At 39.6% G+C, this 24,023-nt stretch overlaps 1 protein-coding gene and 1 long non-coding RNA gene across 3 annotated transcripts in view; one reads left to right on the forward strand and one right to left on the reverse strand.

Annotated features, from left to right (window-relative positions):
- ntrk2b (neurotrophic tyrosine kinase, receptor, type 2b) overlaps positions 1-24,023 on the reverse strand; it is a 49,879-nt gene that overhangs the window by 18,138 nt on the left and 7,718 nt on the right. Inside the window, exons 7-12 of one of the 2 annotated variants that reach the window (XM_039662364.2) lie at positions 8,522-8,654; positions 2,722-3,036; positions 2,615-2,632; positions 543-560; positions 296-313; positions 156-184 (exon numbers count right to left, since the gene is read on the reverse strand). In XM_039662364.2, coding sequence (XP_039518298.2) covers positions 156-184; positions 296-313; positions 543-560; positions 2,615-2,632; positions 2,722-3,036; positions 8,522-8,654 — 531 coding nt within the window. The remainder of the gene's footprint in view (positions 1-155; positions 185-295; positions 314-542; positions 561-2,614; positions 2,633-2,721; positions 3,037-8,521; positions 8,655-24,023) is intronic. The other variant, XM_039662365.2, reaches the window with a different exon arrangement.
- LOC148981626 (uncharacterized) lies at positions 14,239-17,677 on the forward strand. The gene is made up of 3 exons (XR_016168236.1): positions 14,239-14,315; positions 16,889-16,950; positions 17,189-17,677. It is a non-coding gene; the product is annotated as an uncharacterized LOC148981626 (long non-coding RNA).

The following is a 24,023-nucleotide window of genomic DNA, read 5'->3' on the forward strand; positions in this document are numbered from 1 at the left end:
AGGATTAGGGTTAGGTTTGGTTTAGGGTTAGATGCATGAAATTATGCATAATTTATAGTTATTACTATAGTAACTCTACATGTAACTTACAAATACACATTAAAATAAAGTTACCCAATTTTCTACAGTAATTGACTCTATACAAAAAAACATACCGCAACTTTCTCCTCCGGAGGTGGGGTTTCTTAAAAACAGACAAAACAAATAACACTAAGTATACGATTGCAGTTCAAAATCCGAAGGTTTGAACAAATACATATAAATGGTGAGCAATAAGAGAAAAAACAAGTCTTACCTGGACTAAATGTTGTGTCTGTGTTACATCATTTAAATGGAAAGAAAAATGGAAATGAATTATTCAGTGATAAATATAATTCTATAAACTGTATTTTATCAATGTTTTTATTTTTTCAGAAGCTGGGTAAATCTAATGAAAACTGGTAAGAAATGTCTACGAAATATTTCACCCCATTATCATATGAAACTATATTTTGCATAAAGAAAATGCAGTCTAAACTAAAGTCTCGAAAAAACAGTCTTACCTGGACTAAATGTTGTGTCTGTGTTACATCATTTAAATGGAAAAAAAAATTGAAATGAATTATTCAGTGATAAATATCATTCTATAAACTGCATTTTAGCAATGTTTTTTATTTTTATTTTTTTTTATCAGCAGCTGGGTAAATCTAATGAAAACTGATAAGAAATTTCTACAAAATATTTCACCCCATTATGATATGAAACTATATTTTGCATAAAGAAAATGCAGTCTCTTTTTATAACTATTTTTTTGCATTGTGGCAACTCCAAATGCCAGTAGTCTATTGTAATGCGAAAATTTGCATGAATGTAATTATAAAATATATATTACTTAAAATTTATGATAAATGATTTATAAAGGTGTGTTGTAAATTAAAATGTCAAGTATAGTATTTGTTGCAATGAACTTAAATTATAATAATAATTGAAAATAAATAATTGCATGCGAACAGGATGATTTTCATGACTAAATCTGCCACCGCGCCACTTGCGATGACTTCACCCTGGAGGGCTTCAGGTGGGGGCTGGATAGGCTTCCCGATGCCAGGGGAATACCTGCTGGACATTAGCTGAGTACATCAACTTTGCGCTCTGGGTGGATGTATCCTCTTTTACTGTGGATGAAGCTGAAAGAAATACCATTACCATCGTCCAGCCCCACCTTGCTCCCGTTACCACGCCAGGTCCAGAGCCCAGCCAACCGTCCCGAACGGCATGCACAAACATTAAGCCAAAGCCCACCGCAGGCAGGAGCTCAAATCTGCCGCGATGGACGAGCCAAACAAGAGGACTAAGCCAGCCATCGCCTTGGAGCCTGAGTCCCACAGTGAGTCTGACCAGGTGTGTGAGCCGGCAAAATCCTGTGCCAACATGAGAGTGGTAGTGGAGGTTGAGGTTAATGGAGGAGGACCCTTCCCATGCTCCCACCACTGAGAGTGAGCTGTTACTGACCTTCATCATCGCCGCTGGTCCTATGCAGCTCTAAGTCTTCTACATCTTCATTGCCACTAGTTCCGCCCTGCGTAAAGCCTGTTTCGTCACCACAAAGTCCGTGTCATCGTCGTTGATCCCACCCAGCCTCGTGCTCCAACCTCTGCTTTGCGATTCAGTCCATCAGCCCCGTCTTTGCTGGGGCTTTCTTCAGCACCTCAATTTCTCCTCTAATGGCACTCAGTTGTGTTGAACTACATCAGGTCTTTCAGTCTCCAGCATCGCCCAGGCAAGTGGATCCCCTGGCTCTAGATCCTGATCCTCTCACACCACCTCGGTCTGTCGACCTGTTGGCTCCCCACCTTGGATCTTCCCTCCCTCAGCTTCACCAGATACCATCATCTTTACAGCTCCAACAGGCTCCCTCATCCATCTTGCTCTGCCTTTGTCAGACTTCACCCTGCCTGAGCCAAGAACTTAGACGTCTGGCCATCTGGCTCCGCCTTGCCTCTGGCTTCACATCGGTCCTCATTCGCACCGGCTTCGCCTCTGTCATCAGGCACCCTGGCTCCATCTCGGACGCTCATTGCTGAGGTTCAGCCTAGGCCTCCAGGACCATCCGTGTTGTCCGGTTCCATCTGTTCTCCATCTGCGCCCAGGGCACCACTACCATCGGCATCATCTCCATCAGTCACGCCCCAGGTGTTGTCAGACAAGTCTCCACCATGGCTCCTCCCTCCGTCGACTCCACCGTGGGGTTTCATCCTGGCTGTTCTCTGGATTCTTGCCTACTCCTCCATTCCTGGCCAGTCTGGCTCCTCCCCCCCCCACATCATTACCACCTTGGTACTTGGTAACATAATTACCACCATGGTACTTTGTCTGCCTTCTTCCTCCTTGGATTACAGTAATGAAGCACAGTTATGAAGAATTTAGTGGGGGAAATCTCATCAAAAATACTGTCACTATGCTAAAAAAGTCTTAGAGGTCTTAAACAGATTTCTTCATGCAAAATATAATTCCTTTATTTATTTTGATTTTAGGGTGAAAGTTTTTTGTTGGGGAGTGATTTCCTTTTAAAAGATTCATCCAGCTTACTTGTATTTAAAATTTTGCTTGCTATAATTCACCAAAATTATCTTACCGTAATAGAACGCTCCCTCTGTGGAAACAAAAATATGACTGCAGTTTGCTTGTACACTATAATACGACATATATAACATAATAATAAATCACATTATACAGCCATACCTGTCCCTGAGTGGTCCACATCAGGTATGTGCATGAAGTGTGCCGTCACGTTTCCGCTGTCCTCTCCGAACTCATTGCTGGCCACCAGCGTGTAAATGCCGTTGTGAATGTGAGTGGGAATGACAAGCTGCAGACAGCCATGGTACTCCGTATCTGTGATTTCATGGATTTCGGTCCTGATGTACTGCTGCTCCTCCAGCAGCTTTCCCTCATGGTACCACTGTAGATCAGGCTTTGGGTTGCCCGTCACAGTGAAAGGGATGCACCAGTCCTGGTTCCTCACAGGCTGGTATAGCTGCACTATAGTAGGGGGAACTAACCCAGAAGAAAGAAGAAGGAGCAGAGGAACAAGAAAGAAGGAGAGAGGGGAGGAGAGGAAGTGTAATCACAGGATGTTCCACAGGAGTAAACAAGAGGAACGTGGAAACATTTGCTGTAGTTTGACGACAGGAAAGTGTCTGACAGCACATGGAATGGAGGGGCAGTAAAGAAGGATTCTAGGGTGAGAAATACAAGAGAATGATAAGAAATGAAGAGGCTTACTGTAATATTACAAAACAACATGAAGAAACATGCAATGCAGAACCAAAAGCAAAATGGATAAAATGATGTCGTTCAAAGACTAAAAAAAAAGCTTGTTAACTGGTTTGTCACTGATAGGTTAAGAGAAAATTAGATGTTATGTTAGCAGCAGAATCTTCCAGCAGAATTTCCAAGCTGCTCATCAAGATGCAATGAGCCATGTTTGATGTCAATTAAGTGAAAAGTCATTTTTTCTTGCATTGGTTCTGGGCGTTTGCATTGTGCCATGTTTCAGTTGCAAGCATGAATTGTGTGGCTTCAGGACATTTAAAATATGTTTTAAAGCTTCTCAGACCCAGTTTACTGTACGAATAAACTACCGTTCAAACAATATATATTTAAAAAAAAATTAATTTAATTTTGTGATGACAAAACTGAATTTCCACCAGCCATTATTCTAGTCTTCAAATCCCACATGATCCTTCATAAATCGTTCTAATATTATGATTTGGAGTTCAAATCCTGATAAAAAAATATTTTCAGGATTATTTGTTTATTTCAGGAAAGAACAGCATTTATTAGATTCTCTAAAATCTTACTCACGCTTTTTTAAATGCACATGCTGACTAAAACTATCAATTTATTTCTGACCCCAATCTTTTGAATGGTAGTGTATTTTGATTTTATAGAAAAGAACAGCTTGGAGCTTGTGCTAAACATTGTGTTCCAGGTACTGGTAGCGTTTGAAATAATATGAAGGTGAGTATTTTTTTTTTCCCTTTATGTTTATAACTATTCCTTTAACTATGAAAGTAGCAATAATAACCACATAAAATGAAATGGGTAAATTCTACCAGAAGGCTTAAAGCTAACTATTGAGTGGGAAAGCGTTGAAAAGTTTTTCAAGCAGTATTATGCAACAATGTGAGTTTTGTCAGGCCCAGTAGACTAATGTGATAGCTTGAGGGGAAACTTCCTGAATCTTAAGCATTTGGCACATTTTCAAATGTATCTTGAGCACTTAAAAACTCCCCAATAGTTTTATTCTCTTAAAGAAAGCCATCTAATCTCCACACATGCATGTCTAATGACCCAGGACCTCAAATTCAGTTTAAAATCCTATTATTTTGTCAAAATGTCAAAATATAAATGGAAGACATCAAACATACAAATCATAGAAAAATATTAATTACTTACAGTGTTTGTGAGTGTGACTGCTCAATGACATTAATTATTTTTCACAAATTCTGAGAAGCAAATTGCACCTTTAATAAACAGCCACATTCCACCACTAAAAAATAATAATGAAAAATGGTAAAACGATTAGAGGTTGACTGATTTTTACTTACAGCCCCAATTGAAAGTATGGACACACTCAACATGAATTTATGTTCCTTGCACTTTAGATCTAATGGTTTATGATTGACTTGACTGCTTCAAATTTGTTTTGTAGAAAAAAATAAATTGTGCCTACTGCCTACATTCAGTATCAATTGCCCTTCAAAGCTATATATACAGTCAACAAGTGTCTAGCAAGCATGTAAACTCCTTCAATACCATTTAAATTTAGGATGCGCCTCATGATTTTGGTTGAGGGAAGTCCAGAGTGTCAAATGTTAATACAAATGTTGACCCTGTAAAGGGCAAAAGGTGTCAAGCTCAAATATATAATACTTTATATTTTAAAATTTTCACAACATAATTCCCATTCAGTTTTATTTCATAGTTTTGACAATTTTACTTTTATTTTAAAAATTGGAACATAGTCTGATGGAAATCTAAAATTACAAGGCGCAGTAAGTGATTTATGAGAAATACTCACCCACCCAAACAATCACACCCATCCATTTATTGCTTCGCCCCCAAAATGCACGAACACACAATGAGTGGATGTATCTTTATCATAGCTTTATGAAAAATAAAGCCAAGATGACGAAGGAACAGGGAAGAACAAAAAATAATATTCAGTACTAGTTATGGGTTGGTCATGAACGATTAGCTCATTTTGAACTAATCTTTAATCTTGGTGCATTCTATTATTTATCTGTCTTGGAGATCCGAATCGGAAGACAGACGTTGCCTAGCAACACACCCCCTTTCCTCGGATTTCTCATCTCGGACGTCGGAAAACTGTGAGGCTCACTGGGGGAAAGGCATACTTGCGCAGGTCTCAGGGCCAGCTCTGAGCCAGGGCGTCCACACCGAGGGTCCCCTCGGACAGGGAGTAAAACCACTGGCAGTGGGTCGTGTCCGGAGAAGCAAACAGGTCTACCTGTGCGACTCCGAAAACACTCCAGATCAGCTGAACGGCCTGGGGGTTGAGTCGCCATTCTCCTGGCAGGAGAGGCAACCGTGAAAGCTCATCTGCCACACGGTTGAGCTCCCCTGTAACATGAGTGGCACGAAGCAACCTCAGATGCTTCTAACTCCACAGGAGGAGGTGGGAGGCGAGTCGTGACATGCGGTGGGAGCGTAGACCAAGCCAAGGTTGATGTACGCAACGGTAGCAGTGCTGTCCGTATGGACCAGTACATGCTTGTCTTTGAGAAACCCCTTGAGGGTTCAAAGCCTTCAAAGCCAAGCATACTGCTTGCAACTCTAGGCAGTTGATATGTCAATGCAGTTGGGGCCCCGTCCACAGACCCGAGACTGCATGCCCTTTGTACGTGGCCCCCACCCCATGGCAGAGGCATCTGTGAAAACCACAGCATGCCTGGAAACCTGGACTAGGGCACTCCGGCCCGAAGAAACGCAGGATCCAAACATGGGGAGAAGGTTTGGTGACAGTGCGGGGTTACTTCGACCCGGAACGTGCCGCTCTGCCACGCCCACCTCGGGACTCGATTGTGAAGCCAGTGCTGGAGCGGTCTCATATGTAACAGGCCAAGCGACGTTACTGCGGCTGTGGCTGCCATATGCTCCAGGAGCCTCTGAAATTGTTTCAGTGGAACCGCTGTCCTGCCTCGAAAGGACCTGAGGCAGTTGAGCACTGACTGGAGGCGCCGTGAGGCGCGCTGTCTGGGCGACCGAGTCCAACTCCATACCGAGATAAGAGAACTTCTGCACGGGGCAAAGTTTGCTCTTGTCCCAGTTGACCTGAAGCCCCAACCGGCTGATCGCACAACACATGTCCCTGTGATCGCACGACATATCTCGCGAGTGAACCAGAATGAGCCAGTCGTCGAGATAGTTGAGAATGCGAACACCTTGTTCTCTCATTGGAACAATGGCCGCCTCTACGACTTTCGTGAAGACACAGGGTGACAGGGCCAGCCCAAAGGGTAGGACTTTGTACTGATTTGTTCGACCCTCGAAAGCAAACCGTAGAAACGGTCTGTGTCAAGGAAGAATCGAGACGTGAAAGTACGCGTCCTTCAGGTCGATCGCTACAAACCAATCCTGGGGACGGATGCATTCAAAAATGCGCTTCTGCGTTAGCATCTTGAACGGGAGTTTGTGCATGGCCCGATTCAAAACTCGCAGGTCCAGGATTGGACGTAACCCACCGCCTTTCTTGGGTACAATGAAGTAGGGGCTGTAGAACCCGGACCTCATCTCGGCAGGAGGGACCAGCTCGATTGCGTCCTTCGCCAGCAGGACATCGATCTCTTTCCACAGGACAGGGGCGTCCACTGACCACACATGGGAAAAGTGAACACCCCTGAACCTGGGAGGCCAGTGTGCAAACTGAATTGCATAGCCGAACAGAATGGTGCGGATGAGCCATCGGGACGGACCTGGAAGCGCTAGCCATGCTTCCAGGTACCGACCCAACAAGCCACCTGAACCACCAGCGTACCCGTGGAGGGGCAGTGAGGTGGAAGGCAGGGACCTGGCTCCAGTGGCAATGTAGCCACAGGAAGCGGGGTCTGGGCGTGGAGTTCGCCAGGAACCTGCTTTCACCGGGGGACAGACGGCAGAGAGAGCCCATGGGCTTTCTGCTGCGGGCGACCCGTGGCGAGGGGAGGGGGAGAGATGAGGTACGAGGCCCTGCCTCCTCGTGAGCTGGTCTCTGCCCCTCCGGGCCCAACCGCAGACAGGAGCGACGCAACCGAGGAAGCGTCGCTGCTATCCGCAGATTGGGAAGAGGGGAACGGGAGCGATGCTGCTCGGAGACAGCATCCACTGTCGTTCGGACCCTCTTGGGTGGAGGAGACTGTGTGCCCATCAGTTTCGACCGAAGATGACCTGAAGAAGGAGAAAACTGCTCTACTACAGATATTTTGGTCAGCGGCGGAACAGCCAAAAAAATTTTGCCCGGCCCTCCCCCGGGGGAAAAAGATGTGCAGAGGCACCCCCCTGAAGAGCAGAATCCTGGACCTCCCTCAGATCGCCCAAGTCAGGAGAGCTTCCCTCCCTTCCTCTTAAGGGAAGGGGCCGGGGCATCTGAGCGGGCTGGGCCGTTAACCTACAATCAGACTTCCCGCCTCCAGGGTTGGATTGCTGCGCTGGAGGGGGAGCTGGTGCCGGAGGATGGCCTCGGCGACGGGGAGCAGCCAGAGCTTGTACGGCCACAGGAAACGGGCCCGCAGCAGCCCGCCTCCTATGCAGGACATGCCGTACAGCCTGCAACTGCTTCTGGGTGGCGGAGAACTCCTGGGCTAAGTTCTCCACCGCGTTGCCGAAAAGGCCGCCCTGGGATACGGGGAAGTTGAGAAGTTTGTTCTTCTCCGCTTTCCTAATATCAGACAGGGTCAGCCAAAAGTGGCGCTCCTGGACCACTAATGTGGACATGAGTTGGAATGAGTCTAACAAGTTAACAAATCACTAAACTAGTATTGTGCAACAAAATATAAGCCAAGAACTGGTTGTAATAAGATCCCCAGAGCAGTGTACTGACTCTGAATGATTCATAATAATGTCGGACTGAACTCTAACCTGTTTTAGCTCTATTATATCTGGCTAGGAAGAGATTAAACCCCTCTCTCTTTAAATTGGTATTTTGAGCATGAGGAAGGAGCATATTAAAAGAAAAAAAAAGAAAAAATAATAAGTAGTAATTGTGGTAGTAGTAGTTCTTTAAAATTTAAAAGGAGTGTTTATGGTTTTATATACATTTTGAATAATATTTATATTTGTATATAATTATGGAGTAAAATTTCATCAAAGTTTCTTTAATTCAAGAACAGAATTTGTGTGCTCGGTCTATACCACTTTTCACCACTATTTGCGCTCTAGGCCTTCTGTCAGAGGGGAACTGGAATGAAACTTAACTTGGGACTCACTCAAATTAACAAAACAATGCAAAGCAAATCCACTTATGAGACTGAGATCTTACAAAGAATATTGAGAAGGACTGAAGCCTCATTCTGGCCGACAATGTTCTCGGCACTACAGGTGAGCTCTCTGCCGTTGTCATCAGGTGAAAGTCCATTCAAAGTCAGCACAGACTGAAGCTCCATTTTGCTGATCTGTGAGAAAGAAAGCGCATCAACTTGAATGTGTTTATACATCAATCTAATATTGGCTGTTGTTATCCTTCATTGGATTAGATAGACTCCATTTGAAACTTACACTTTCGAATTTACTGAAGAACTTGGCCAAGTAAAACAAGTACCATGATGCTAGGGTTTAATGCGCGAGTGCCAGGGTGTTGTTATGTGGTTTTCAGGGTATTCAGGGTCATTTATAAGTGGTTTCTTACAGACCAAAGTCAAGAAAGACCACCAAAACAACTTTCTGAAATTCTGGTACACCAATTTTGGACCAACCAGAAACATTCTTTCAATCATTACAGCCAAATTTACAACCCCATTTCCAGAAAAGTTAGGACATTTAATTGATAAAAAGTCAAGATTTCCAATGTTTTTATTGACCGACTTACACTATTAAAATACACTATTTACAAAAGTGTATTTTGTAAATAAAAACCATGTTTACCATTGTGTCACATCACCTTTACTTTTAATTACACTTATTAATGTTTGGGAATTGAGGATACTAAGTGTTGCATTTTTGCAAGTGGAATTTTTGCCCAATCTCACCCGATACAAGACCGCTGCAACAGTCGTTGGTCGTTGTTATCAGATTCTCCTTTTCATGATGGGCCATACATTTTCAATAAGAGACAGATCTGGACTGCAGACAAGCAATCAAGCCAATAGTATCCAGCTGAAGACCCGCAGCACCACCAGTTTCAAAACCCCAGCGCCCAAACCGGAAGTAAGGGGCGGAGCTTACATTCTAACACCAGCGCCTGGACTGGAAGTAAGGGGCGGAGCTAAACCGAGTAACGCCACCTAACGTTTGCAATTTGCTTAGACATGAAACGGTATGTTTTTATTACGCACGAAATGTCATACTTTATGTATGTTATAATGATATATTAAGGTACAGTACAATAAGCATTTTAAAACATTGATTTCATTGTATTATGAGAGTTACTTTGTGATCATGATGGTGAAAAATAATGCTTATAAAAATAATGCATAATGAAACTCATGGCCATTTTATATAACATAAAATTTATTTCACAAGAACAAGTGCAGCATGCATTTTTCTTTATGTAAAATAATGTCAAAAAATCTAAAAAAGAGAGAGAAAATTCAGCATTGTTTTAAAATAAAAAAATAAAAATTTGTTATACAACAACAAATGACCAATTCACCCCTAAGCCCATTTTATCATGACATTCCTGTATACATTTAACTTACAATGTCTCAAATAAGGAACTTACTCTCAGGCCTTACATTCTTTCAAAAAGAACTATAATTCAATAATATAATTCCGCCCCTCCCTCGCTTCCGGTTCTGGCGCTGGGATTCTGAAACTGGTGGTGCTGCGGGTCTGCAGCTGAATATACCTCAACCAAGCACATCCCTTCTATGTCTAAGAAACCACTCTGTTGTAGCACGTGCAGAATGAGGCCTGGCATTGAAAGATGTCATCTTGATGGCAGTATCTGCCTTCACCTCAATGGTACCTACACTTAATGCAAGTCATACCGTTTGCAATGATGAACCCCCATACCATGACAGATGTTTGCTATTGCATCAAATTCTTTGCAATCTTGCATTGAGAAATATTTTAAATATAAATTAAACATTTTTTGAATTGTTTGAGAATTCTCTCATGAAATTGTGAAAAGCCATGACCAGCCTTTGCTTATGAAGATGTTCATTTTACCCTCAATCCCAATACCCTCACCAATTCTCATACTTATTGTGGGCTGTTTCAAAATAGTTTAGCTTGGGTGTTCTATAACCTTTTCACTTTTGTTTTGCTTCTGTCCAAACTTTTTTGGAGTGTGTTGCATCCATCAAAATCAAAATACAATTAGATTGGTCAGTTTTGGAATTATTTTCTTTGTACTTTTGTTAGTTAAGTAAAGGATCAAAAGAATTAACAAATCACACATTCTTGATTTGATCGCATTTTATAAAATGTCCCAATTTTTCTGGAAATAGGACTTTATTTTTATTTTTTTTCTCAAATTGTATTATAATTTTTATTAATTTTTTAATTGTTTCTGTGTTGAATATTATTTGCTTCACCTTAAAACCGGTTGGTTTAACCTGCAAACCATGATTTTCTATATCTTTTCACTGTTTCTCCTCTATGAGTCTATGAGATTTCTCACGAGTTTATGAGATGTCATTTTATCACTAGGGAAAAATACTAATCTTTTTGCTTACAAAATCATTCATATCTGTAGCACAAAACAGTGCTAGGCGAGTTACATGATTAATGATCTATGTGATCCTCGCCATAGCCTTCTTAACTATGCAGTCACACCAAACATCCCAGGTGAACAAAGCACCATTAACAGGAGCTAAATAATCCATGTTCTTAGTATAAATCTCAGTGTATTTTATCTGTCATACAGGCTGCTATACCATGGGTGAAGGCTCCTTTAATGTAAGTATAGTGAGCATTTTAAATATTAATGGAAACATAATGCATCTGTGGTTTCAGCACTGTGATCAGTCATGATTTTTGAAAGCCCATTATAGGATGCTACAGAGATTAAATGTTTAAACTTCCTTTATGTGTAAAACTGGTGCAAGGAGTAAAGAGGTTAAAAAAGATGTGAGGATGACAGATGCGTATAGGGCTACGACAAGGGCTACCATAAAACATGATCACTGTACTTCAGTTTAGTGTGTTAAACAATGTATATACTGTAACACTGTTAAACACTCGACCGAGGCCCTAGAGGGACATGGTGATAGAAAAAATACGAGATGGGAGGAAAAATATTTCAATGCTTTTGTGTTCCCACAAGAAACTTTGCGTTCGTTCGTTCATTTTTCCTCCCACCGCATAATTGGCTAATGCATTGTAAACGTACACTTGCTATTGGACGTGTTTTGAAAACATTATCCATACACAACCATCATTTACAGACAAAGCATTATTAAATAATTTTCTTATAGTTTGTGATGCAGCTGCGGTCAGATCCAATGGAGCATCACAGTCCCGCCCACAGCCAGTGCCGGAAGTAAAAATTCAATACAACCATTGACATTTGAGATATAAGCCATAAAAACGTAACCATCAGTGGAGATTTCTTTAAGACTGCAAGGGAAGCTCAGCTTCCCCTATAATGTCAAACAAATAATAATCAAATGTGTACTATTGTGTTAACATTTTAATGAGTAAAAATGCGTTAGAACAGTTCTTTCTAGTTCGTTCAGATTAAGCAACAAATAGCAGGTTGGCTGACTTGATCTCCTTCTCATGCAGCGCCTCCTGTAGCCCGTCACAGTGCATGCGTTTTCCTATGGCATTTCCCCGTTGAAGCTCGGCGTCCATTGACTTCAATGGGGCTGCTTTGAACAGTTTTTTTCAGTGCTGTTAAACTAGACGGTCATTGGATAAATGCTGCGATTATGTCCCGCCCACGGACGCCGGGCGTCTCTGGGGTTAATAGGGAAGTGGGCTGGCCTGGCGTCCGCGTGATGATTGGAGGATTGCATCTCCTTTTGATTGACAGCGATTTCACCCAATAAAAAAATCGCTGACGCGGAAGCTAGTTTAAAGACTTCGTGCTCAGTCTCGTCGCGAATTTTGTGTGTATTTTACTCGAAAGACGAACTACTGTAACATATTTCTTAGTATTTGCAATTTTCATCAGACATTTCACAGTTCAACCTAATTCCCACATTTCTTCCGTCGATGTCAGGTGTCTTGTTGTTACATGTGCGGGCGTGGTGTTTGAATCACGGCACATCTGTCTAGTTTGGTTTCACTTTTGTGTTGGGATTCGGACATGCATTCTCCGCGTGTTTGTTTTCGGTTGTGAGTGCACAGGATGACCTTATGGTCGTACTCATGCGTAACGTTAGCGTTCTGTCTTGTCGTGTTCGCTCTGTTCAGTGTGTTGTGTATTGTGTGGCACATGGCTTGTGTTTACATCGGCCGCGTGCTTTCATGTCATGTTTTGTCTTGTGCTGTGTAGCACACAGCTTGTGTTTTACACTAGCTGTGTGCTTTCATGTTGTCATGTTCTGTGTGAACACGTGTCTTATGAGCAGGGCTGGACTGGGACAAAAAATCAGCCCTGGACACTTCATCCAGACCGGCCCACTATGCACACACACACACACACACACACACAAACACACACACATCTATACGTGCATTAATCTGCATGTAAAATTACTGAACCAAGAACCAGAACCAAGAAAAAAATATTAAAATAATAAACAAATAAAATGGAAATGATTTTATAAGGCTTTATTGTAAATAACTGGTCTTAATTTATGTGCCGCTTATTATTCTAATAGAATATTCTTAGGCTATACTATATAAACTATATTTCATGAGGTGCAACATCTCACATTTCACCTCATGAAATATAGTTTATATAGTATACCTATATTTCATTTATACTATATCATTTATATAGTGTATATAGTATATATATATATATATATATATATATATATATATATATATATATATATATATATATATATATATATATAAATCATTGTTAAAGCTATTAGTCAAGAGCAGTGAGTTATTTATCTTTGTCTTTTGTTCACATTTAGCCTATGACACATAAGGCTTCTGCCAGGCACTTTCAGGGATACAAATTGAAAAAAAAATATATATATGTGGATATTTATATGCAAAATACTCCTTTCTATAGCTATTTGAAAGGTATGCAAGTATGCAAAATACTCCATTCTATAGCTATTTTTCAAGTCAACTATGTGCTATTGTCATTAAATGGCTTTCCTGAGGTAACTGTAACGTTCTGTGACATAATTGTTCTCCTGCTGTTTTATTAATCTCTTTCCGTTGTTGAAAAGCACTGATTGATATTATTTATGAGGCATATACCGTTTGATAAGTTGTAGGCTATTGTATCTTATCTTTAAATAAAAAGTAACAGATGATCGGTTTACTTGAACTGAGGCGCTAAAGCGACCTGTCACGTTATTTAGCGGCAAAACGGTATTGTCTGAATTTCGTAATAAAATGGACAGAACCAGAGAGCTGAGAATTTTAAATGTCATTTATATCGATCAGTGAGTGGAGGCCTATTACAGCTGGAATATCGTAACATGCTTAAACAAAACAATGCAGAAGGCTACGTGTAGCCTATCATTCTAAATGTCTCACCTCAGCAGTCAGGCGCGCCCTGCTGACATCTTCACTAAAGTCCAGCAAATAATTCATTTATTTTAACACATTTGGTGGCATCTGCCTCAAGTTATTGTCGTTGTCTTGTCGTTTTTTCTCTCTCGACTTCTCGGTCCCCCTTTACGTTTAGAGATGTTACTCTTTTGACATGAATTTCGTTGCACATCATCACATCGCATCACTGCAGTTGTTGTAAAGCGGCCGCTTTTCAAGTCTAGATTTGAACTTGATTCCGATTGGCCATCAAACCTGTTAGTCTCGCAGCTCGCGTCAGCTTCATGCGGCTTCATGAGAGAGACACATGCCCGGAATTGGACAATATAACAATATACTTACGATAGAATAGGCTATATTTACAATTAATAATGATTTAAAAACAAAATACATAACGCGCCGGGCCGCCGGTGTCGTGCCAAGGTACTTACCCCTGAAAGGAAGTGTATCCCCGGTCGCGGGAGCGCGCACGCATTCAGCAGGAGGTGTGTCATTACTTTGTCCAAGATGAATTAAACTATAACACGTGAATTGTTTAAGTCATCGTTTTACTGTTGTTGTTGTTTTGTTTTTTTTTATCGACGAGGTTTAGCAAAGACAGATATCATGTGGCCCATCAAAAACTAATTATTTTGTGGGCAAACGATCTAGCTTCATGCACGGAATGGATCAATTCTCACGAGAATGTACTGAAAAACTAAGACGACCATATCGTTTCACAAGCAAACAGCCCGTGGATATAAAATTGTTCTTACCCCCCCCCCCCCCTCCTCCTCCTTCCATGGTGAATTATTACCAAAATCATTCAATAATGCATTGCACTTATACATAGGCAAACAACGATTTTACCGATGATGGCCTATCATCAAGTGTTTTATTTTATGAATACTGTACATCATGTCTAATAACAGCAGTGAATATGAACACATTTCCTATTTCCTGACTAAAGTTATAGTGGGATACAGATTTTTTCAGACCGTATTTTCGACCTGCCAAAATATGTACCCCCCCCCTAAAATCTACAGGTGATGGCCTATCATCTAGTGTTTTATTTTATGAATACTGTACATCATGTCTAATAACAGCAGTGAATATGAACACATTTCTTGTTTTCTGACAAAAGTTATAGTGGGATACAGATTTTTTCAGACCGTATTTTCGACCTGCCAAAATATGTATCCCCCCCCCCTAAAATCTACAGGTGATGGCCTATCATCTAGTGTTTTATTTTATGAATACTGTACATCATGTCTAATAACAGCAGTGAATATGAACACATTTCCTATTTCCTGACTAAAGTTATAGTGGGATACAGATTTTTTCAGACCGTATTTTCGACCTGCCAAAATATGTATCCCCCCCCCCAAAATCTACAGGTGATGGCCTATCATCTAGTGTTTTATTTTATGAATACTGTACATCATGTCTAATAACAGCAGTGAATATGAACACATTTCCTATTTCCTGACTAAAGTTATAGTGGGATACAGATTTTTTCAGACCGTATTTTCGACCTGCCAAAATATGTATCCCCCCCCCTAAAATCTACAGGTGATGGCCTATCATCTAGTGTTTTATTTTATGAATACTGTACATCATGTCTAATAACAGCAGTGAATATGAACACATTTCCTATTTCCTGACTAAAGTTATAGTGGGATACAGATTTTTTCAGACCGTATTTTCGACCTGCCAAAATATGTATCCCCCCCCCTAAAATCTACAGGTGATGGCCTATAATCTAGTGTTTTATTTTATGAATACTGTACATCATGTCAAATAACAGCAGTGAATATGAACACATTTCCTATTTCCTGACTAAAGTTATAGTGGGATACAGATTTTTTCAGACCGTATTTTCGACCTGCCAAAATATGTATCCCCCCCCCCAAAATCTACAGGTGATGGCCTATCATCTAGTGTTTTATTTTATGAATACTGTACATCATGTCAAATAACAGCAGTGAATATGAACACATTTCCTATTTCCTGACTAAAGTTATAGTGGGATACAGATTTTTTCAGACCGTATTTTCGACCTGCCAAAAGATGTATCCCCCCCCCCAAAATCTACAGGTGATGGCCTATCATCTAGTGTTTTATTTTATGAATACTGTACATCATGTCAAATAACAGCAGTGAATATGAACACATTTCCTATTTCCTGACTAAAGTTATAGTGGGATACAGATTTTTTCAGACCGTATTTTCGACCTGCCAAAAGATGTATCCCCCCCCCCCCCTAAAATCTACAGGTGATGGCCTATCATCTAGTGTTTTATTTTATGAATACTGTACATCATGTCTAATAACAGCAGTGAATATGAACACATTTCTTGTTTTCTGACAAAAGTTATAGTGGGATACAGATTTTTTCAGACCGTATTTTCGACCTGCCAAAATATGTACCCCCCCCCCCCCCTAAAATCTACAGGTGATGGCCTATCATCTAGTGTTTTATTTTATGAATACTGTACATCATGTCTAATAACAGCAGTGAATATGAACACATTTCTTGTTTTCTGACAAAAGTTATAGTGGGATACAGATTTTTTCAGACCGTATTTTCGACCTGCCAAAATATGTATCCCCCCCCCCTAAAATCTACAGGTGATGGCTTATCATCTAGTGTTTTATTTTATGAATACTGTACATCATGTCTAATAACAGCAGTGAATATGAACACATTTCCTATTTCCTGACTAAAGTTATAGTGGGATACAGATTTTTTCAGACCGTATTTTCGACCTGCCAAAATATGTATCCCCCCCCTAAAATCTACATGTGATGGCCTATAATCTAGTGTTTTATTTTGTGAATACTGTACATCATGTCTAATAACAGCAGTGAACGTTTTTGGTTTAATAAATTCTCAATGTATAAAACTGTCAATGATCTAAATTAATGGTGGTGTATATTTTATTTGTTCATTATTCATACTATTTGAATTTTTAATTTTATGGAGCCATCAGAATTATTCCATACTAACCTAAAAAATATTTGTGTGGAAAAACTAAGAATTATAGATTCATGCTCTGTGTTTTGTTTTGTTTCTAAGATGACCTGACTGACATATGTCACTTCTGTGGATCAGAAGGACCCAAGGAAGATTTGAGCTGGGTAAATCAAACTTAAGAAATGTGAAATGAAATATGTTTTGATATAAAGTTATTAAGAATTTTATTGTAGTGTTATGTTGGATATTTATATTATATTTCTTCTATTTTGCCCAGGACTTACAAACATTACATAATTATTTTATCTCCACAATAATTACTGTACAGTATATTACAAATATCAATTACACAGGAATGAAAATTTGCAACCTCTTACTGAATCCAAATAATTTGTTTTCCAGATTCAGTGTGACGTTTGTTTGCGGTGGTTCCACCATATGTGTGTTAAAAGCCCACCAACGGAGGAGGCCTTCCTGTGTACTGCTTGTACTCCTTAATTTTGTGTACATTATTGTTCCGGAGGAATTTATTGATTAAATCTTGTTGTATTATTACACCTTCCAAGTATGTGTCTTATCATCTTAAAATTATTAAAAACCAACAGACTGATGCGGGACATTATCTCAATATGCGACGTGCGGTCCAGCACAAAGTGGGACGGGTGCTGCTCAAGATGGATGGCGGGGGTCTTATCTTGCTTTCTTGGCGCCACAGGAAGTGGAGACGTTGATAGTCCATCATCTGTGGAATATGGAGAGGGGGATACCTTTTATAGCAGGTCGAAAATACGGTCTGAAAAAATCTGTATCCCACTATAACTTTAGTCAGGAAATAGGAAATGTGTTCATATTCACTGCTGTTATTAGACATGATGTACAGTATTCATAAAATAAAACACTAGATGATAAGCCATCACCTGTAGATTTTAGGGGGGGGGATACATATTTTGGCAGGTCGAAAATACGGTCTGAAAAAATCTGTATCCCACTATAACTTTTGTCAGAAAACAAGAAATGTGTTCATATTCACTGCTGTTATTAGACATGATGTACAGTATTCATAAAATAAAACACTAGATGATAGGCCATCACCTGTAGATTTTAGGGGGGGGGGGTACATATTTTGGCAGGTCGAAAATACGGTCTGAAAAAATCTGTATCCCACTATAACTTTTGTCAGAAAACAAGAAATGTGTTCATATTCACTGCTGTTATTAGACATGATGTACAGTATTCATAAAATAAAACACTAGATGATAGGCCATCACCTGTAGATTTTAGGGGGGGGGTACATATTTTGGCAGGTCGAAAATACGGTCTGAAAAAATCTGTATCCCACTATAACTTTTGTCAGAAAACAAGAAATGTGTTCATATTCACTGCTGTTATTAGACATGATGTACAGTATTCATAAAATAAAACACTAGATGATAGGCCATCACCTGTAGATTTTGGGGGGGGGATACATATTTTGGCAGGTCGAAAATACGGTCTGAAAAAATCTGTATCCCACTATAACTTTAGTCAGGAAATAGGAAATGTGTTCATATTCACTGCTGTTATTTGACATGATGTACAGTATTCATAAAATAAAACACTAGATTATAGGCCATCACCTGTAGATTTTGGGGGGGGGGATACATATTTTGGCAGGTCGAAAATACGGTCTGAAAAAATCTGTATCCCACTATAACTTTAGTCAGGAAATAGGAAATGTGTTCATATTCACTGCTGTTATTAGACATGATGTACAGTATTCATAAAATAAAACGCTAGATGATAGGCCATCACCTGTAGATTTTAGGGGGGGGGGGATACATATTTTGGCAGGTCGAAAATACGGTCTGAAAAAATCTGTATCCCACTATAACTTTTGTCAGAAAACAAGAAATGTGTTCATATTCACTGCTGTTATTAGACATGATGTACAGTATTCATAAAATAAAACACTAGATGATAGGCCATCACCTGTAGATTTTAGGGGGGGGGGGGGGGTACATATTTTGGCAGGTCGAAAATACGGTCTGAAAAAATCTGTATCCCACTATAACTTTTGTCAGAAAACAAGAAATGTGTTCATATTCACTGCTGTTATTAGACATGATGTACAGTATTCATAAAATAAAACACTAGATGATAGGCCATCACCTGTAGATTTTAGGGGGGGGGGGGGTACATATTTTGGCAGGTCGAAAATACGGTCTGAAAAAATCTGTATCCCACTATAACTTTTGTCAGAAAACAAGAAATGTGTTCATATTCACTGCTGTTATTAGACATGATGTACAGTATTCATAAAATAAAACACTAGATGATAGGCCATCACCTGTAGATTTTGGGGGGGGGGATACATATTTTGGCAGGTCGAAAATACGGTCTGAAAAAATCTGTATCCCACTATAACTTTAGTCAGGAAATAGGAAATGTGTTCATATTCACTGCTGTTATTTGACATGATGTACAGTATTCATAAAATAAAACACTAGATGATAGGCCATCACCTGTAGATTTTGGGGGGGGGGATACATATTTTGGCAGGTCGAAAATACGGTCTGAAAAAATCTGTATCCCACTATAACTTTAGTCAGGAAATAGGAAATGTGTTCATATTCACTGCTGTTATTTGACATGATGTACAGTATTCATAAAATAAAACGCTAGATGATAGGCCATCACCTGTAGATTTTAGGGGGGGGGGGATACATATTTTGGCAGGTCGAAAATACGGTCTGAAAAAATCTGTATCCCACTATAACTTTTGTCAGAAAACAAGAAATGTGTTCATATTCACTGCTGTTATTAGACATGATGTACAGTATTCATAAAATAAAACACTAGATGATAGGCCATCACCTGTAGATTTTAGGGGGGGGGGGGGTACATATTTTGGCAGGTCGAAAATACGGTCTGAAAAAATCTGTATCCCACTATAACTTTTGTCAGAAAACAAGAAATGTGTTCATATTCACTGCTGTTATTAGACATGATGTACAGTATTCATAAAATAAAACACTAGATGATAGGCCATCACCTGTAGATTTTGGGGGGGGGGATACATATTTTGGCAGGTCGAAAATACGGTCTGAAAAAATCTGTATCCCACTATAACTTTAGTCAGGAAATAGGAAATGTGTTCATATTCACTGCTGTTATTTGACATGATGTACAGTATTCATAAAATAAAACACTAGATGATAGGCCATCACCTGTAGATTTTAGGGGGGGGGGGGTACATATTTTGGCAGGTCGAAAATACGGTCTGAAAAAATCTGTATCCCACTATAACTTTTGTCAGAAAACAAGAAATGTGTTCATATTCACTGCTGTTATTAGACATGATGTACAGTATTCATAAAATAAAACACTAGATGATAGGCCATCACCTGTAGATTTTAGGGGGGGGGTACATATTTTGGCAGGTCGAAAATACGGTCTGAAAAAATCTGTATCCCACTATAACTTTTGTCAGAAAACAAGAAATGTGTTCATATTCACTGCTGTTATTAGACATGATGTACAGTATTCATAAAATAAAACACTAGATGATAGGCCATCACCTGTAGATTTTGGGGGGGGGGATACATATTTTGGCAGGTCGAAAATACGGTCTGAAAAAATCTGTATCCCACTATAACTTTAGTCAGGAAATAGGAAATGTGTTCATATTCACTGCTGTTATTTGACATGATGTACAGTATTCATAAAATAAAACACTAGATTATAGGCCATCACCTGTAGATTTTGGGGGGGGGGATACATATTTTGGCAGGTCGAAAATACGGTCTGAAAAAATCTGTATCCCACTATAACTTTTGTCAGAAAACAAGAAATGTGTTCATATTCACTGCTGTTATTAGACATGATGTACAGTATTCATAAAATAAAACACTAGATGATAGGCCATCACCTGTAGATTTTAGGGGGGGGGGGGGGGGGGGTACATATTTTGGCAGGTCGAAAATACGGTCTGAAAAAATCTGTATCCCACTATAACTTTTGTCAGAAAACAAGAAATGTGTTCATATTCACTGCTGTTATTAGACATGATGTACAGTATTCATAAAATAAAACACTAGATGATAGGCCATCACCTGTAGATTTTAGGGGGGGGGGGGGGGTACATATTTTGGCAGGTCGAAAATACGGTCTGAAAAAATCTGTATCCCACTATAACTTTTGTCAGAAAACAAGAAATGTGTTCATATTCACTGCTGTTATTAGACATGATGTACAGTATTCATAAAATAAAACACTAGATGATAGGCCATCACCTGTAGATTTTGGGGGGGGGGATACATATTTTGGCAGGTCGAAAATACGGTCTGAAAAAATCTGTATCCCACTATAACTTTAGTCAGGAAATAGGAAATGTGTTCATATTCACTGCTGTTATTTGACATGATGTACAGTATTCATAAAATAAAACACTAGATGATAGGCCATCACCTGTAGATTTTGGGGGGGGGGATACATATTTTGGCAGGTCGAAAATACGGTCTGAAAAAATCTGTATCCCACTATAACTTTAGTCAGGAAATAGGAAATGTGTTCATATTCACTGCTGTTATTTGACATGATGTACAGTATTCATAAAATAAAACGCTAGATGATAGGCCATCACCTGTAGATTTTAGGGGGGGGGGGGGATACATATTTTGGCAGGTCGAAAATACGGTCTGAAAAAATCTGTATCCCACTATAACTTTTGTCAGAAAACAAGAAATGTGTTCATATTCACTGCTGTTATTAGACATGATGTACAGTATTCATAAAATAAAACACTAGATGATAGGCCATCACCTGTAGATTTTAGGGGGGGGGGGGGGGTACATATTTTGGCAGGTCGAAAATACGGTCTGAAAAAATCTGTATCCCACTATAACTTTTGTCAGAAAACAAGAAATGTGTTCATATTCACTGCTGTTATTAGACATGATGTACAGTATTCATAAAATAAAACACTAGATGATAGGCCATCACCTGTAGATTTTGGGGGGGGGGATACATATTTTGGCAGGTCGAAAATACGGTCTGAAAAAATCTGTATCCCACTATAACTTTAGTCAGGAAATAGGAAATGTGTTCATATTCACTGCTGTTATTTGACATGATGTACAGTATTCATAAAATAAAACACTAGATGATAGGCCATCACCTGTAGATTTTGGGGGGGGGGATACATATTTTGGCAGGTCGAAAATACGGTCTGAAAAAATCTGTATCCCACTATAACTTTAGTCAGGAAATAGGAAATGTGTTCATATTCACTGCTGTTATTTGACATGATGTACAGTATTCATAAAATAAAACACTAGATTATAGGCCATCACCTGTAGATTTTAGGGGGGGGGGATACATATTTTGGCAGGTCGAAAATACGGTCTGAAAAAATCTGTATCCCACTATAACTTTAGTCAGGAAATAGGAAATGTGTTCATATTCACTGCTGTTATTAGACATGATGTACAGTATTCATAAAATAAAACACTAGATGATAGGCCATCACCTGTAGATTTTGGGGGGGGGGATACATATTTTGGCAGGTCGAAAATACGGTCTGAAAAAATCTGTATCCCACTATAACTTTAGTCAGGAAATAGGAAATGTGTTCATATTCACTGCTGTTATTTGACATGATGTACAGTATTCATAAAATAAAACACTAGATTATAGGCCATCACCTGTAGATTTTAGGGGGGGGGATACATATTTTGGCAGGTCGAAAATACGGTCTGAAAAAATCTGTATCCCACTATAACTTTAGTCAGGAAATAGGAAATGTGTTCATATTCACTGCTGTTATTAGACATGATGTACAGTATTCATAAAATAAAACACTAGATGATAGGCCATCACCTGTAGATTTTGGGGGGGGGATACATATTTTGGCAGGTCGAAAATACGGTCTGAAAAAATCTGTATCCCACTATAACTTTAGTCAGGAAATAGGAAATGTGTTCATATTCACTGCTGTTATTAGACATGATGTACAGTATTCATAAAATAAAACACTAGATGATAGGCCATCACCTGTAGATTTTAGGGGGGGGGGATACATATTTTGGCAGGTCGAAAATACGGTCTGAAAAAATCTGTATCCCACTATAACTTTAGTCAGGAAATAGGAAATGTGTTCATATTCACTGCTGTTATTAGACATGATGTACAGTATTCATAAAATAAAACACTAGATGATAGGCCATCACCTGTAGATTTTAGGGGGGGGGGGGGGTACATATTTTGGCAGGTCGAAAATACGGTCTGAAAAAATCTGTATCCCACTATAACTTTAGTCAGGAAATAGGAAATGTGTTCATATTCACTGCTGTTATTAGACATGATGTACAGTATTCATAAAATAAAACACTAGATGATAGGCCATCACCTGTAGATTTTGGGGGGGGGGGATACATATTTTGGCAGGTCGAAAATACGGTCTGAAAAAATCTGTATCCCACTATAACTTTTGTCAGAAAACAAGAAATGTGTTCATATTCACTGCTGTTATTAGACATGATGTACAGTATTCATAAAATAAAACACTAGATGATAGGCCATCACCTGTAGATTTTAGGGGGGGGGTACATATTTTGGCAGGTCGAAAATACGGTCTGAAAAAATCTGTATCCCACTATAACTTTAGTCAGGAAATAGGAAATGTGTTCATATTCACTGCTGTTATTAGACATGATGTACAGTATTCATAAAATAAAACACTTGATGATAGGCCATCATCGGTAAAATCGTTGTTTGCCTATGTATAAGTGCAATGCATTATTGAATGATTTTGGTAATAATTCACCATGGAAGGAGGAGGAGGGGGGGGGGGGTAAGAACAATTTTATATCCACGGGCTGTTTGCTTGTGAAACGATATGGTCGTCTTAGTTTTTCAGTACATTCTCGTGAGAATTGATCCATTCCGTGCATGAAGCTAGATCGTTTGCCCACAAAATAATTAGTTTTTGATGGGCCACATGATATCTGTCTTTGCTAAACCTCGTCGATAAAAAAAAACAAAACAACAACAACAGTAAAACGATGACTTAAACAATTCACGTGTTATAGTTTAATTCATCTTGGACAAAGTAATGACACACCTCCTGCTGAATGCGTGCGCGCTCCCGCGACCGGGGATACACTTCCTTTCAGGGGTAAGTACCTTGGCACGACACCGGCCCAACCAGACCGCGGCCCACCGGGAATGTCCCGGTAGTCCCGATGGCCAGTACATGCCT

Source organism: Pimephales promelas, chromosome 4 (assembly GCF_988280905.1).
Source record: "Pimephales promelas chromosome 4, fPimPro1.hap1.1, whole genome shotgun sequence".
NCBI lineage: Eukaryota > Metazoa > Chordata > Actinopteri > Cypriniformes > Leuciscidae > Pimephales > Pimephales promelas.